An 18,866-nucleotide genomic window follows, 5' to 3' on the forward strand; every position below is an offset into this window, starting at 1 on the left:
TTACTGCAAGCACCCGCAACCCGTGGCCACCACGAATTTTTCCAGCGGTCCTCCAAATATTTCTCACAGTTTTAAAAACTCTAATTTTATATTTCAAATTGTAGCTAATATGAAGTATTAAGTGTATATTTTTGATTCATGGTTGTTTTATTTTTACGATTTCTTTACGATATTTTTTTTATGAATTTATATGATACACACTGATTTCATTCGACTCATTATTTTTAAAAGTTTTACTACTTATATATTTTATTCGAAATTAGTTAATATGAATAACCAGAGCCGGATCAAAGTGGGCAGGGAGATATCTGTCACCTGAAGCAAAATATTAAAGGCAAACATTTTTGAAAGAATGTCCTATTTAGAGTCAAATACTATTTATGGTTTACTTATTAAAAAAAAAAAATTAAATGTATTTGCTGTTCTTAATATTGAAAATGTTTTGTTTGAATTAATTGCATAGGATGAATGTATTGATAAATTCGTTAAACAGAAGTTAAGGAAAGCATTTTTTTAAAAAATTTATAATCAACAAAAATAAAATAATTTACATAATTTACTCATTATTCTATATAGTTAATTTAACTTCAGTGTTAATCATGTTTACAAAATTGATATTTTCATAAATGTATTTACATTTTTATTGTAACATTAATATTGTTTATTAGTTTATATATTTATATTAAAAAATACTTCATTATTTTTCTTGTGACTTTTAATAAAATGTTTGGTAATTAAAATACTAACTAAATGAGTTATAGATAAGAGCGTAGATTAAACAATTTTTAGGGTGAAAATGGGCTTTGTACTAATCCACTTACTTTCCATTAGATAATTCAATTATTTAATACCAAATTTTAGTAAAACAATTTCATGTTTATAAAAATATAGTTCTGAATTTTGGGGAGGTTTAAACACACCTATGCCTTGGGGTGTAAAATGTCGTAATCCCTGTGGATAACCAAGTAATGAAACTAATAATTTTATTTTTTAAAAGGAGATAAGTATTATTTGTTAAAAATATATTTTTAATGTTTATTTTAATTTTTGTTGTTTATTTTATGAAACATATACTAGTATATTACTCATATTTGGAGATTCGCAGTTTCTAATTATATTCCACGTTTATAATATATAGTCACTCACAACGACGCAGTCGACGGAGGTTCTATAAATAAATAAAATATACCTGAACAATAATCACACTGCACATGATTCCATTAACAAAATCTGTTCAATAGTTTTTACCAACCACCTGGACAGGTATAATTTGTTTTCACATTGAAAACCGAAACGCACACACATTACGTTATAATACGTGCCTGCTAAAACATTTACACGCCATCTGAAAATATAACCAACTGATCATCGTTCCAGTGTTCAGATTATAGTGTAGACGTTGGATTTCTATTGCTTTAGATTTTTTTTTCTTTCGGAAAATACTCTTTTCCTGATAATAGTTTTCTAAGTAAAACCTGTTATATGGTTCGTTTTTTTTCCTTCTGATATTTTGCACTTTACATTAGGCAGCGTACTTATACCCAATAGTGATTGCTGCTTTTGTTAAGAATCTTGATTACTTTATGGTACTCACAAAAGAAATATCAGTTGCATATTGTCTTTAGTAAATCAAAGTATTATTGGATTTCATATTTTTTTTTAAAAAAAAGATAAATATTTTAATAAATATTTCAAACTCGTTGTTGATATTTAATATCATATCGACTTTATTTTGTTATATGTACATAGAATTAGCCTTTCAATACCCATTTTAACATATTTAAATACTGTCAATGTCATTATATTATCATTATTTACACCGTTCTTATTCATATAAAATTTTTTCTAATTTTAATGGCTGTTTGCAACACAAACTCTTTCTACTCAGCACAAACTTGTTTTTGAAAAGAGAATTAAAGGAAATTATTTTTCTTCTTTGTAACATCTATAGTGTATATTTTGTAATTATTACAAAATATACACTATAGATGTTATACCGATTATCGTTTTCGAATAAATATCATTACTGTAAATATTATTCAATACAATACAAATATAATAAAAATGAAAAATCGATACTTTCCACATAGTAATCTATAAAAAAATGTAATAACCGTGAGAATTTTCGTAGAAATTCACCTTTTTTTTTCTCGTTTGACTTTAATTAACATGTCTCTACAAACTTAATTAAAATTACACTCTAATGTATTTAAATTACGTAATGGTTTTATATTTCCTAAAGTTGCTTAGGATTTCATACTTTAAGTTATCTAATTTAAACTATTGTGTATTTCTACTAATTTCATTTTTATTTAACTTAATTATAAAAAAAAAATTGTGTTTAATTATATTAATTCTTTTAATTTATATCTTAGTAATTTAATCACATAACATATCATATTTCTACATGACTTTTGTAATTGGACTCGACCGTCTAATCATACAAGTAATATATTAATAAATAAATAAATATACTTTAAATTTTCGTAAAGTATAATCCATCAATTTTTTTTTCGGTTCCACTTCAAGTTTAATTGTGGTCAAAATGGATTTATTTTACAAAAAAGTATTTTAGATTTTTTTTCTTTTAAGAACATAACGTTTGGTAAAGTTTCTATATGACTCATCCAAAATTCATGTTGCAATATTTATTATTTTAAATTAAAAAAAAAGGTACAAGAATAAGGAGGCTACTGGATTATGTGTGTTTAAAATTGAAAACGTAATTAATCAATACTTTTTATAGTTATTTTAAGTGAAACGAAATGAGTATCCGACATAAATTAGCTTCAAATTAATTTTATAATTTTAAATTACTTAAGTGCTAGTATAAAACTATTGTGATTGAATGATGGTTTACTGAACTTATAAAAAATACCTTAAACTATAAACTAATTATAAATTGTTTCTTACTAAAATTAATCTTAAGCAGAATAATGTATGTTCCGAAACAGAGCAAAGAAGTTTAGGTGGTTCTTCCTCTTAGATTAATCATTTAAATTATATTTTCGATTTCAGTTTACATTTATAACTTTTAAAAAAATACTAAGTATTTTGAACGATTTAATCATCAACAATGGTAGGGAGTATTTATTGAATATCTTTGGCTGATTTATAATCATAGATAATTCTTTTTTCGGTATTTTTTTTTATTTTTTTATTATTTAAATCGAAACATAACAATATATATATGATAAGAATATTAAGATATCTAGTCTGCTTAGTTATATACAAAAACATATTTTTTTTTTATAAGAACCTAACTGACAAAATGCCTAGTCTTTTGTAATTTTGATTCGTAGATCCTTGCAGTGTACATTTATTTAAACAGATACGAGCCATATAATTTTGGTTTACTTGAAATGCGTTTAAAATATTATCTCGAGGGGCACCTAAAATGTATTGTTCATAATGCAAAGTAAACCATTTTAATTTTTGTTTAGGTATCATATTTTTGAGTTAGCTTGAAAGTTACACATTACGCGTAGGGCCTTCATATAGTAGTTAAGAGATTTGCCCTTAACAAAAAGCACAAACACTATTGCACAGTGCTCAGAAAACAGAATTGATTGCCTAACACAGTTGCAATGTATTCCCTAGACTCACTTCACTTTGTTTTTTACACTGTTTAATATATATTGTATGTATAAGTTTATTATACACATTTTACATATTATATACACTTATATGTATACGAGTTTACAAGGTATAGTCAAAGTTAAATTTATATTTATTTATACCTGCACGAGTTATATAAATATAGATGCAGTTGTGTAGACTTTATACATTATATATGTGCCTTCTTCAATATTTTTCACGTACACGTATGAATATATAACATATTAGATCTGTCTGAGGACATCACAAATGTGAAGAGAAGATGAATAGGGCATACTACGGAGTTCGATATATTTAAAATGAAGGTGTTATATGATTATTTGATATTTATCATAATTATTACATTATCTACAAAAATCAAAAAACAAAACTAGGATCATTACAGTAAATATTTTATTCCATTGCACATCGTTTAAGCTCGTATTTTCAGGCGCTCGCAATTATTATATTTTTATTAGCCTTTGATGGACAAGATACAAAGGTAACGTTTTCTTTGCACCTACTCCCTCACAACCAATACCTATAACTTTTTTTTTTTTTTTTACTTATACGATTCGAGTTAGCATCAAAAGTTTTATCGGAAGATCGCTCTGAACAATACGGTAATACAACATATACCATATCCAAACTTTCTTATCGCGTGGCCTCTCGAAGGATTAAAATATAATACACCGGTTTTTTTCTCTTATTACAGAAATGTATGTATCGATACATACACCAAAAATCAGGCTTCATTTCGGTGTATAAAATATATTTTAATTTCTGTCTTAACAGATAATGACAAAAAAAATTAATATAATTTAAATCCCCTCGTAGAGACGTGTCTCGCGCGTGTTTGTTTTGTGTCAACTGCATTCCCGTTGCCGGTTAATGTACACAAATATAATTTAATATGTATATGCATAGATGAAGGTAAATATAAAACAGTTGCCGACGCGTAAATAGTCGTAAAAATGCGGTGGAAAATATATGTGTTTACACGATAAACGAAACATATCTTTTGGTCGTATAATAGTGACGTGATTAGAAATTTTTCCTGTGGTGGAATTATCTGGTTAGGTTATCTTATTCCTCGTACCTTATTTAGAACTTATTCCTCGCAGCTAAAAATCATTTAAAATTCTTCTAAAAAGGTGATGTGAATTATTAAAATTGAACCTGTATGATGGACGGAAAATTACAGAATTTACACAAACATTTAAATGTATTTAGTAGATCCTGTTGTGGTATAAAATCTTGATGATTGATAGGCAATAGCTAACTGGTATTCAAAATAACCATTATGTAATTTAAAAAAATTATTCATTTATATTTGTTACCACATAGGACATCAATTAAGTGCTTCTCAGATTTCGATAGTGATATTATAGTAGTTTTAATTTAATCAAAATGGAAAAATTACTTGTTACGCTTAAAATGTCTCCGCAAGTCTTAAAAAAAGACAAGACTTGTGGGTTAAAAACACTTGGCGTGGATTATAAGTCTTTTCGTTGGTTTCATATTTTTTATAGAATATTAAATCTCGAGTTACACTCTTTTAAATGTGGTTAATATGTATATTATATTCCAGGTAAATTTGTTGATTTTTGGATCGGTATACATAACGTGTAAACGTTATATTATACTAACGTGTAAATTTTTTTTTTATACATTATAAACGGGTAAATACCCTTTGGTATTAATAGTACAGAAAGTCTAAAGTTTCATAATGACAATATAAGAGTTAACAATAATTAGGATAATAATAATAATAATAGAATATGAATACAATAAAATAAAATAGTAATAATAATGAATAAAATTAATAATTTATGACATGAATTAATTTAATTTAGTATTATACAAATTGGTTAATAGATAATAACACGTTTCAACTTTAATATTTACCTTAATCTTAATAATAATTAATCAATATAATAATTATGTTTATGATATTCATGAGAAAAATTAAACAAACAATTTTAAGACTCTTCATCGACGGTGCTTCGGTTAGATGCACTTTCGTATTTACACGACGAGTAGATGCTTGTTTTTGACGTGTGGTGCTGTTGTCGTGTCATCATCGCAACAGGAACAATTTAATTCAAGACTGGTGATGCAGATACGTTTGTCGTCAACGTCGTAGGTGAAATAAAATACGCAACTAGTCGATCGCGATTAGAACATGTCCACAGTTAAAAATAATTAGAATATCACATTCGATGTGTACGGTTTATTTTTCCAATTAAAGTTATCGTCACCAGTCACAAATTAGCTGCAATGAATGAACTCTGTTCAACCGTATAAATGACGAGTCGTGCGAATCGTAAACATTTCCCGTAGTGGTTACATGCTATGTACGGAGACACTACGCATAGAATATCAATAATTATAATTATTCCTTTATTAACAAACACGCTCACATATCGTTATCCTTTACGCAGGTTGAATATTTCTTTATTGTATTAAAACAGATACGTTCGTATTGATTTTTTCGTTTTTATCTTTACAAGATTCTATTGCTTCATCACGTACGGTTTACCTGTTATAATGTACCTGTAATGAGAGGGCAAACATCATAATAATAATACGTATCGAATGAACAATTGATGTTGAGTATACAAATTAGAACTACAACTGTAAGTCAGATTTGCTAGTACACATATAAATATATATATATATATATATATATATATATATATATATATATATATATAGCCGAGGAACATCCTGGTCTAAAATTTGTCAATCATTAGTTGGACTGAGTATGCTAATAAAATAATACACGGTAACAGTTTAACGATATAATAATAACATTGAGAATCGAAATGCTTTAGGAAATACACACTCATTGCAACTTTCAATACGTATACCACAAGCAAACCGTTAAACGTGTCATGTAAGACTAAAGTACTTACATATTTCAAATTTTTCATTTGCATAGGTATATTTTCGTAATAATCCGTCGCATTCGTTATTTCTTCACTCGTGGTACAAACATACTCCACACGACTATTTATAAATCATTCCCATTCCGATGCGTTTTCCACTTTACTATTGAATCGTATAACGATGATGAGACTTGAATATTTATCTAATATATGTGAATTTTCTACTTTTTTAATATGAACAACTGTAATTTGTATAAAGGCGGCATTTTTATGAGTTGACACAGGGTGGCTAAATGCTTAGTTAGGGCACTGTCTATGATTGTCAAAAAAGGTAATTATTTTTCGATAAAAGATAAAATAAGCCATACCAAATTAAATGAAATCCGATTCGTACTGTATTCATTTAAACCAAAATAAATGTGAAGCAAGTATCAATTTCAAATATTGTTCCTGTTATTTCGTGAAATATTATACAAAATATTAATTTCATTCAAAACGGTTTAACTTTTCAAGTTTCATGATTGCAGATGGAAAAATTGTCACGCCGTGCATAAAATTACTGTTGATATTATTATTATTTAATTACTCGTATACCACTCGTAGACCGATACACGGGTTCATCCGTCCTGTCTCTAGTATGATTCACCTAAGCGGAATTTAGCGTTTTCCTATTCAAATAACCCCGATACACATTTAAAGAAATGCAAAACATTTATGTTACCAAACCGTTTTTTCTTCTCTCCTCGTGGATAACGAACTTTCCAAGGTTTTCTGTTGTTCCTCCCATCATAATCTCACCTATGAGTACAGTTACTACCAAGGGTATCTTCCTAATTATTAAAACTCATTATCTTGTTGATAATTATAAAATCATTGATTATTGCAATGACAATGACTTTGATTTAACAGCCCATACGTGTCATCCATGATCGTCCAACCAGAATGTTCGTCCGCCATCTACATCGTACTATTTCCGCAGAGAATATTGTTACGGCCCTCCGGGATTTGAGCTTCTCCGCCATAATGTGTTAACATATGTCCACTAAAGTGTAAACAAAGAAGCTATTCCAATTTTCGCTATTGTCCTTGATCTAAATAAATTCAATCAGAGTATTCACCAAATAACCTCTCTCCTAAACTCCGAATAGTGGCCGAATAACCGCAACCCTCCCGTCACTCACCACAAACCATATCAGCTATAGATTTACATATACTCCTACTGTTATTCACCGTCAAAATGTGTCAAATGCAGCAACAAACATCTCACCGACGACTGCATCAAATCATCTGAACTACATGCAAAGTGCGCGTTATATTCTGTTGCATATTCTACGAATTATATAGGCTATCTTTCCTAAAAAAAAAAATTAGAAAGATCACTCTAAAATTGCGCCACTTCCATCATCAATAGTACCTTCAAATGTCTTGTCAGCTATAACTGAGCCCTCTTCCGTAAACAACCAATGCAAAGAAAAACTTAGTGCAAAGGCTCACGCAAAAGCAACTATAAGCAACTCAAATAATCTGAAAACCGAACCTATTTCAAATATTTATCTCAATTTGTTGTACAAATATACATTCTTATTACCCCATTAATTTCCCTTTTATCAATACCGAAAATAACAAATTTCTTCAATTTTTAATTCTTTAATTACCTATATCCATACTTCACTGAATCCAAAATAACAAATATCAATTTTTGTCATATCATTGTTTGATATTATCTTAATATTATTATGATACCATTTAGTATCTTCTTAAAGTAATATTTTAATAAAACAATAAATAATAAAATACAAATTATTAAATGGTTAATGCTCGTAAATTAATATATAAATAAATGCTTAACTCGGAATATTATTATGTTTGTAAATTACGATCGTTTTCAAATTGAAAATTCATCGACAGGTACATACAAAGTCAATAAAATCTTGACTCTTATGATTTATAATATTATATCATATAGTTGTTTTTTCGTGTTTTATTTTTATATAAAATAATTCTTTTAACCAAATCCTTTTTATTACCACCAGGATGTTGATCGCTATGGTAACGATCTTCGGCGTGTCCTGGTTACCGCTGACCGCTATCAACCTGCTAAACGATTTCTACCTTCAGACGGCCACATGGAAGCACTACTATCTGTTCTTCTTTTCGGCACATGCGGTGGCCATGAGCTCCACGTGCTACAACCCGTTTCTATACGCTTGGCTAAACGAGAATTTCCGGAAAGAGTTCAAACAGGTGCTACCGTGCTGGCGCAACGGTTCGGCGTACGGTGGCGTCGGTGCGGACTCGGGCCAGGGTCGACGGGGGCGTGTGGGCGGCTATCGGTCCGAGAGAACGTGCAACGGCAACGACACGTGCCAGGAAACCCTGTTGCCCACATCCGTAGTAATACCGTCCGGCCGGACCACCGCTACCACCGATTGCACCGGACTCGATCTCGTGGTGAGTAAAAGTTTTTCATGTACATGATTTGCACGCCTAATGTAACATTTAGTGTAAGATTAGAAACAGTTTACAGTTGTAAAACAAAAAATAAAGTGTGTGAACGCGTACTGCTAAGAAATTGATAACAATATAATAATAATTTTATAACAAGTGTGTTCGTAAGCTGTAAATGCTATGTCCGTTTTTGATTTCTATTCAACTTACGGTAATGCGATAGGAGTTTTCGTTTTTCCGTCAAATCCCGACAATACATAACGTTCTTATACGATTTAAGATGAAATTTTAATGTTTTTCAACAATCTGTGCATGGTTCAAGGATGTAAAATCGAAAACACATCGAGTCGTATTTTCCGGAATCGAGTTTTTGACTTAGAACATCTTCTAAATAGCATGTAATGTATTTTTTATTGATCGAACATAACGGTATACGAACAAGACATTTTTAAAAATGATCATATTTTATTTTTATTTTCCTGTAAAACGTAAACGATTATAATAATTGTTGCACACGTTTTAGTAAGTTACAATATAATAAAAAGCATACGATTACATATATAATGTAATGTAAACATTTTTTTTCTAATAAAAACGGTCCACTAAAAAAAAAAATAAATAATTAGATTAATAACAATATCCATTTGATTATGGTTGAACGAATATCTAAAGTTGGAATACCGAGTATCTGTAAATGCAAATACTCATTTCGTAAAAATCTTGTTTTTAATGCCACGCACTGGCATTACATTATACTATAAATGTTCACGAATTCACGTGTAGGAGATACATTACCAACGCAACGAATATCGGTAGCGTTATTTTTCTTCTGCCATCACAAACGATTCACTATACATATTATAAAATATTATTATGTTGTACAGTATGTATCAAACCAAAAAAAAACATTTAGACGCATACATTAGATTTATAAACGGTATTGTAGAGAATATTAATGAGTACTAGAAAAGCAAATAATAACAATAAAACAAACACTTTTCTTTTTAACCCAAATCAACGTAAATCCAACTCGATGTGGCACCGATATATACATGTTCTACGAGTCTATTAGTGAATATACATTTTTACATAATACCACCGAAAACGTCGCCCCTAGTTACTACAATCTAGTAGATATTCATATAAGTTTGCAAAAGTCAAGTGGACATTGGCATTTATAAAAACCTTCTCGTATACGCACTCATATACAAACACATACACATTTACAAGAGTTACAGCAGAACGTACTATACCGTTTTTGAACGTAAAAAATGTACGTTGTTACATTTTTGTTCTTGCTCTCTAAATCGCAACAAACTCGTTATTACTTTTGAAGACACGACAAATAAACCGAAAAAACTCCATCCGACGATTTCATAATTAGATTTTATTTTAATGTTGTATCGCGACGTTTACCGACTCACTATTTTTACGAAACCAGAATAAATGCATATATAAACAGAAGCTACATAATATGTAATCATACCAACCGGAGAATAAAAAGTTTATTATTTGCATTCAAAAATATTCATGTCTTGTGTTTTATTTTGTTATACCTACTCACTTTTGACTGTATGTTGCTGGTAGATTACGCGATATTTTATTTTTACGTTCTTACGGTTATATTCTCACGCATTTTGCATTTAGTTGATTTTATTTCGTATCCAGAAGCTCTAAAGCGTATTCTCCCTACAGCATAGAACTGATAATACAATTTACAACACAAAAGCCTTAAATCAAATTGCTGTTTAAATATTACATGTCTTCTCTTGTTACTATATAACATACTTATTCATACATTTACAGGACGATTTTATTTATTTAAAAAAATATATATGCATTGATAACTTTTTTCTTCTTGTGATGCGACTACAAGGAAACATTTATTTCTTACGATGCTTTTTCATATTTCTTGGCAGCCATATACTTTTATCATGTGTAAACCACAAACAGTTACTGGTACATTATTTTGTCGGTAATTTGCTTTTAATGTTTGATTTCAGAGTTCTATACTCACTAATGTATAAGAAAATAAAACTAACATTCACTAAAAACTCGTAATATACAATTTTTTTGTTAAACCAATGTGGTTATACAGAATTTAACCCTGGGCTCCACAAAAACTTCTAATAGTAATAAAATACAAATCCTTCAATCCGATACTTTACGTCGTATTCTCAATTCTCCTCCTATCACCATAAATTTCCAATGAAACACTGCATAATGATCTCCACATTTAAACAGTGAAACAAACCACCATAATCCGTTACAAACTTTTTTACAAAAGATTACATAATCACCCAAATATACTTATAAACATTCTCTCCTACACTACACTTCTAGATAACCCCCCTTGTCATTTAAAAAAAAACCATGATTTAAAGATGATCTTCTTATTTAATAAATTATCAAAACAAAGAAATAAACGCATATAAATATTAATTTATTAATATGAAGTCAAAAGGAGTACTATAAGTTGTTAATGTTAAAGCCATTATGTATTACATACAAACCATAATCTTATTGTATCTATAGTATAGATCAACGGTTCTCAAACTGTGGTATGCGTACCACTAGTGGTACGCGAAAGACTATAAGGTAATACGCGGAAGGCCGTGATAGAACGGAAATTAAAAATTTGATATTTAACTCTTATATTAATTTAAAAACACAAATACATTTTTATTAATAAATAAATAGTAATTTTATTGTAGTATTTTACTGCCTTTATGTTTAAAATAAATGTATTTTATTATGTAAAGTTTATATGGTTCTATTATTAGTGGTACATTACTGATAATATATTCAAGTGGTACGCGAAAAAAAAAGTTTGAGAACTGCTGGTATAAATTATTTATTTTCGTAACAAAAAAAATTATATTTAATTTAATCAACATTTAGTAATGACTTTACAAATAAATCGACGTTTTAATATCAACAAATTCACCCGCTGTATATGGAATCGTTCTTGAATGAATTGTTTTTGCCAAATTAAACCGTCAACTATATGTACACGTTGTCGGTAAAAGAATACTATTTCACAGAACAAGACTACGCGCGTAATATTAAGGCCATAAAATAATACTTACAAAGGGAGCAATAATTCATCATAATATTAATCTCGTAAAAAGTAACAATTTATCATCGTGATATAAACGCAGGTAAGAGCAACTTACTGACTATGGGCCGTGAATTATTGCTAAGCCTGCATAAAGAAGGTAAAAAAATAAAATAAATAATAAAGAGATGATACATAAATCCGGAGCTCTTAAATTATCCGACAAAGGAAAAAAACTAATCCTTACGAAAGAGAAAATAGAGAGAGAGAGAGAGAGAGAGAGAGAAGAGAGAGAGAGAGAGTGAGTGAGAGTGAGAGAGAGAGAAATCGAAAACAATAATAAACTCGATTCCGACTGGTAAATAAAAATTTAAAAATAAATATTTATATATAAAGTGCATGTGCGCCATTAGGGAGTGCACTTATATCCTCTGGTTTTAAAAAAAAAAATACATAATTTAAAAATAAAAGATATAGGCTAATATTATTATTATAGAATTTTCTAATAGTCCGCATTATTTTGAAGCCGACGAAAAAAACTAAAATAACTATGTAATGTTAAACAATTAGAAAAAATATTCCTTCGTATTTAACTTAAATAATTTAAGTATTATTTAGCAATTAGCATATATACTATGTATGATGTACCCCCTTGTCAACATTTTCAATGACGGCTTTGATACAGTGTTCAACTAAAATACGAGCTTGATTAATTTCTATGCATAAAAGGATGGGAAATTATAAACTAAAACTAGAGTTCTATTAAACATCGGCTCACTGGGCAATAGATAAATAAAAAGAATTTTTACAATAATTGTACGTAAGTTGAACATCGTTACATATAAATTTACTGTGACTTGTAATTTTTTACTAGTAGAAAAGGGAAAACTAAAAAGATTAGTTGCATTTTATAGACAATAAACAATTGTATAGTATCTTTTAATTACTACATTGTGTTCCAATTGTAATGTTCTCATCCACCTACCACTATTTAGCTAAATTTCACTGTGGTGTAAATATAAGAAAATTAAAAACGTTTAATTCTACACATTACATACAAGACTTCGTACTGAGTGTAATATACACAACAAATGACGTATATAGTCTGTGCAAACAAAATTAGACATCCAGAAGTATCGATCGATCATCATCGATATTACATCGTTATGTTGCGTGTGCTCTCAAACGTCGAATGTAACTAAACACATCTCTTTACGCTCCCATATTATGGTAACTCATTCACTAGGTTACAGGATATAATCGCGTTTCTATACGTATAATTAGTGATTTACGCAGGTATTCTACCCCCTTCTAGGAATGTGTTTCTCATAGAACGTCCAAAGTTTCAGAGTTGATAATTTTTTCGATTGATTTTTATTATCGATCTAAAGTTGTGTGGCAAAAACCTTAATTAATCGAACTAAAACTTAAAACTCTACGCGTTTATTTTGTGTATAGCTTATTGATATGTATACACAGACGTCGGACTCGTGTATTCCCTATGGATGGTACGATGTTATTTCAATTTCAAACGAATGTGTGCTGCTGCTACCTTTATTACAAGAAGCTTCGTTACATGGTTTCGTTGGGAATTGCGTTCACGTAGTAGTCCGGAGTCGTTTGCGCGCGTGCATAAGCGGCTTCAGCGAGCGTATAATGTGCAAAAACGCATACCTATCTGCGAGTTTACCGGGTCCGCGTGTAGACATACACTACACGGTACATATAAATGAGCATGATGATTGCTGTGGACACGTGCTTTCTCCAACCTTTTTTGACAGGAGGCCACGAGATTTATTCACCGTGCGTCCTTAAAAAATGTAAATATTTTTCCAAAAACGTATGAACTGAAATTATGTTGCGCGAACTTGCGGACAGCGAAAGATACAACGCAGGCGTATGCGAGAATTTTTTTGAAATACCTACGATCACGTATGTTTAAATATAACTTAATGAATTCGTGAATGAAAAAACGATACTTTGGGAGTCGATCGCCGTTGTCGTTATACCGATATGTCACTCAAACATTAGATTGAATATACTGGATAGAGCCGTGTAATATAATCATGAAACGTACATATATCAACCCCTCCTCCAATGTTACCAGTGTATTTATCATTTGAATTGTTTGCGACAGTCACTCGCTGTACCGTGTATTAAACCTTTTTGTGCTAGCTGCTAATATGCTTCGTATACCCGGGGCTGTGTAACCAGGTGTGCAAGGGAGGGCGAACATTTTGGACGGCTTTATAAATCAAATCTCAGTTATCACAGTCATTACTTGTACGATAGTAAATTTATTGTAAACATAAACATACAAAACATGTTTTTTACATTAACTAAATATAATTTTAAAAATATTTCTGAAGTTAATCAAAACTCTGGACAGCGCTCAAATATGAAATTTCGGGGTAGGGCCAGCAAATTAGTTTTTATTACACAGGCAGCCAAATAAATCAGAACGGTTCTGCGTGTACAAACTTCACTTGATATACGAATAGCTTGCTGTCCAGTGTATTTAATTTAAGACTCGAATAAACCGTTACTTGCTCTTACAGAACGATACTATGTTGATCATTCAATATTATATTCTTCGACCGCGTGTTTAATATTTTACCGTCGATTGGTGTGCAAATATATTAGGAAGAAAAATAATTCATAACAGGCCAACGTTAAAACTTTAAGTTACTATAAAAACTTATATAAGTATGTAATGATCGGTTATACACTTTACATATTATATTGTGTAGACGTGTGGTACGATGATAATACGATTCTACTTTCGTTCAATACATACCACAATGACGATGTGTAATGTAAGAAACCTTTTTCGTTTTTGTAAACACATCCGATTAGTGAACAATAAAACAAGTAGGACGTTAAAAATCCAATACTTAATTAGCTATATGATATTGAACGTTGTAATTGTAATGATGTAATAGTTTCAAGTAATACTTATTTGTTTTCTACCGACATTTAGTGCTTGACACGGAAAAAAATGACAACACGTTGGAGTATAGCCCATACACAACTTTCAGACAGATCTTATAATTATAATACTGTTTGTTCGTATTCGCGTTAGTCGAATATTGATAAACAGTCAAAAGCTACCTCAAGTTCACTTGGTTACATATAAGATGTATTGCGTGGTCAACTTAAATATAATATTGCATTCTACAGATATTTTTAGATCATCGGAACTGTCACGGTTTATTGTAAACGGGTTTCAAATAACATCGAGTTTATTAGGACCATTTTTCGATTCATTTTTACTACGTTTAACGGTGCCGAGCAATAAACCATAGAATTTATTAGGCTGTGAAAAAGTTAAGGCATCCGTGATGTTTCGATAAAACTTTATTACTACGCCTCCCACCGTCGCCCCTGGTCGTTTTTTCGAAAACTTAATACTTATATCACTTAAACGCTATTACTGTCGGATTCATTAAAACGTCTTTGTCGTCATTTCGTTAACACGATGCCAACGTCTTACGATGTTTAATTGCGCGTATGTATGCTTAGTGCGAATCCGCAAAATCCTGAATCGTATAATTTCGTAGTGATGACGCAATATAAACGATAACATTGTAGATTCGGACTAATTGCGGATATGACTTGACAGTGCGATGTGGTACACCTATCGACTTGTTTGTTAATCAAATCAAATCAATCCCATATGACGTATAAGTTATGCAACGCAATTAAAACTATGCAGTAGAATTATTACGTTACGAACATATCTCTAGTTTACTGTTATTTATTTATTTAATATTCAACGGTCAAACACATTCTTAATTTTAAGGTAATACTATAGAAACAACAGATATGAAGTACTCGCAGGTCTAAAATATTAATCAAGATCTACCAAAACGCTTGAATAGCTTACAAACATGTATATTATAATCGTTCTATCAAATAAAATAAAACTCAAATACGACAATTATATTTAATGTGCGAACATTTTCTATGTAACAATTTTCAAAACAGCCTGTCACGTTATTAAAAATTGAGGAGTTTCATTCTGTACAGATCTTCTAGCATTCACTGTTCATGCGCAACACTGTAAAAATATTATATTATGGTGTGCTATATATGTTATATGTGTATAACTGGTTTGTGATACATTTTTCAACTATTTACTACGTATATTTATTTAGTTCGTGTATACATTAAATATGATACGGGTCTGTAATGTTTGAAGTCGGAAAATCATTCGATTTCATTTGATAAAGATTTTTGCTGTTTCAAACATTCAAAAACTATACTAACTCGATGTATCAACTATATTTTACTGTTCGAATAAATAATTTGGCCAGTGGCGCATTCACAGGAGTTCTAAGGGGTGCTTAACCATCCAAACTGAAATTAATGCAACCTCATGTCTTATGTCATTGTAAATTAAAAATATCTATAGTTAATGACATTGTTGCAAATTAAATATTAAACAAATTTACTAATTTCAATATGAAGTTAAGTTTGACACTTTAAATTTCAATTTAGGTATAATAAAATACCATTAGACAAAAATAAAGTTTTTTCTTACAATGGTATCTTGAATAAAGTAATTACAAAATAAATAAACTATTTAATTATCTATCTAGTATAATATAAATAAAGGTTATATCTAATGTTTGGGATGTGGGTTCATAATTTAGCACCTTCTAAATTTAAACTCTAATTGCTCCACTATATTCGACATGCCCGTAAAATTAAATACATATAATTTCATAAACGTACTAAGTTGTATAATACTATATAATATAAAATAAATTAAATATAAGAAGAAGAAAAATACGTGTACTAAAACGACAATTCGCTAAAATGTATCTGAATTTTGATGCACTGAAAAATTCTGAGCCGAAAGAAAAATATACGAGCCTTTAAAACGTAATCTGCTTCTTATTCAGTTTAATGTAAAAATAACGGTAAAAGGTTTTTGTTTTATGTATCAGATTTGATTTTTAATGGCAGTATCTTTTTTTTTTTTTTTAACTCATAAAAGTTTTCAAATATTTTATATTAAATTCACTAACAGGTTATTATATAAAAAAAAAACTTACCGTGAAAAAAATTATTTTAGATCATTTTTTAGATACCTCATATATTTTTTAATAACGTTTTTTTTTATTCTTATTGATACAAATGTATGTTGTAATAAACTATATCTTCTGCAGTGCTAACAATGTGACGAAATAACACATCGCCATAAATTAAAAAGCAAATAATTATATTAGTTTAAATTGAATGTATTTAATAATTAATTAAAAGTACATTGTTGCCTGACATTTTTCTCAAGTCTAATTTACGGTACAGTTATATAGAAATAAAAATTCATTAATTAAAGTAGACTTCACAATTTCAATTGTCCTTGTTATTTTAGTAAAAAGTAATAATTAAATGCACAAACGAGAAAAGTTAATTATCATATTCTGAGACTCAAACTGTTCTTATCTGATATAAGTAAGATGAACATTTAAAAACAATAGGAGTATTCCCACCTACTCTTTTCCGATTGATGAACAATTTTATTACTACCCAAATAAAGAACTCTAATTCCAGCAAAGAAAGATTTCGCACCATTATCATAAATAACATAAAACAGTGTACAATTATTAATATTTACACAAACGTTAACACTAAATTACTTTCCACATTTAATTAATTATCGTGAAACTCTTAGCGACATAATATTTTATACTTTAAACAGTTCTTTATAAAATATTATATTAATAACATTCTCGAATATCAGTGGTGGTGAACTTTTCTTGGTGCAAGTGCCAAATTTTTCCAATTAAGGTTTTGAAAATTTTTTGCGTGCCCAAAGAAAATTATGTTTTCTAAAAATAAAAATAAAATTACAGATTTATTACGTTATTTTTATAGAATTTTAGTCATTCTTAGTGAAATACAAGCAATCGTTTCATTAGTGAAACCATTTCTTTTCTTCGATTTAATTAAATTAAATTAATTAAATTATGGCTTTCATAAACATAAGTTGACGCGAAAAATATAAAAGCATACGGAATATTATCATTTTTAAAATATATATAATTTGATTCTTTGAATTTCTTATCACCAACATTTTACAAATAATATACATTTTTTTTGTGTACAATTTTTAATAATTTTTATTTTCTGCGTGTGTCATTAAAATTTGGTTAACGTGCCGTAGGTTTGGCATCTCTGGTATTTATAATGTATACAATATATTATATTATCTCGTTACTGTGTTTAAGCACTAGCATTAAAACGAGAATGAAGACAGCAATTTATTCAAATATGTCAATCTATACAGACTAATTAGTTATATTCATCTTCACCGTATAGTAACTGTTAATAGTATGATCTATATATGTAATTTTTGCAATTGTTCGCAACGTTTTTTTAACTTACTGACACCTTTTTTTAAACCTGCAAATATCATTTTTTAACGATAAATCACTGGTGACGGAATAGTATAGCTCCAGCAATGGGATTCAGTTTTAATATGGTGAATGTTTGATGTTAGACATAATGTCGATTCGTACCACGATAATGTATTATTATAGGTGTAGTATTAGGCAATTTAGAAATACTAAAATAACTAAAATAAACGTGTATTCATATTACAATAGAAAAATAGCTTATCATAACATTTTAGTGTATAAAAAGATAAATGTAAATTAACATTTTTTATTCTAAGTTCAAATTAGCATGTATTATTTTCACACTGTCATTAGTTTACGAAAATATACCACACTAGATGATAATTATAATATAAAATATGAGGGCATTGCAAATTTACAATTTAGCGTGTAAGCAATATGTGTAATTAGGTTAAGTTAAATATATATATATATATATATATATATATATATATATATATATATATA

At 29.2% G+C, this 18,866-nt stretch overlaps 1 protein-coding gene across 3 annotated transcripts in view; it reads left to right on the plus strand.

Moving 5' to 3' along the window:
- LOC112680308 (neuropeptide Y receptor type 2-like) overlaps positions 1 to 18,866 on the plus strand; it is a 217,761-nt gene that overhangs the window by 154,984 nt on the left and 43,911 nt on the right. For all 3 annotated transcript variants that reach the window (XM_025550380.1, XM_025550371.1, XM_025550363.1), the window contains one exon: positions 8,522 to 8,939. In XM_025550380.1, the coding sequence (XP_025406165.1) occupies positions 8,522 to 8,939 (418 nt within the window). The remainder of the gene's footprint in view (positions 1 to 8,521; positions 8,940 to 18,866) is intronic.

Source organism: Sipha flava, unplaced genomic scaffold (assembly GCF_003268045.1).
Source record: "Sipha flava isolate LNK unplaced genomic scaffold, YSA_version1 101_pilon_pilon, whole genome shotgun sequence".
In the NCBI taxonomy this organism is placed as follows: Eukaryota; Metazoa; Arthropoda; class Insecta; order Hemiptera; family Aphididae; genus Sipha; species Sipha flava.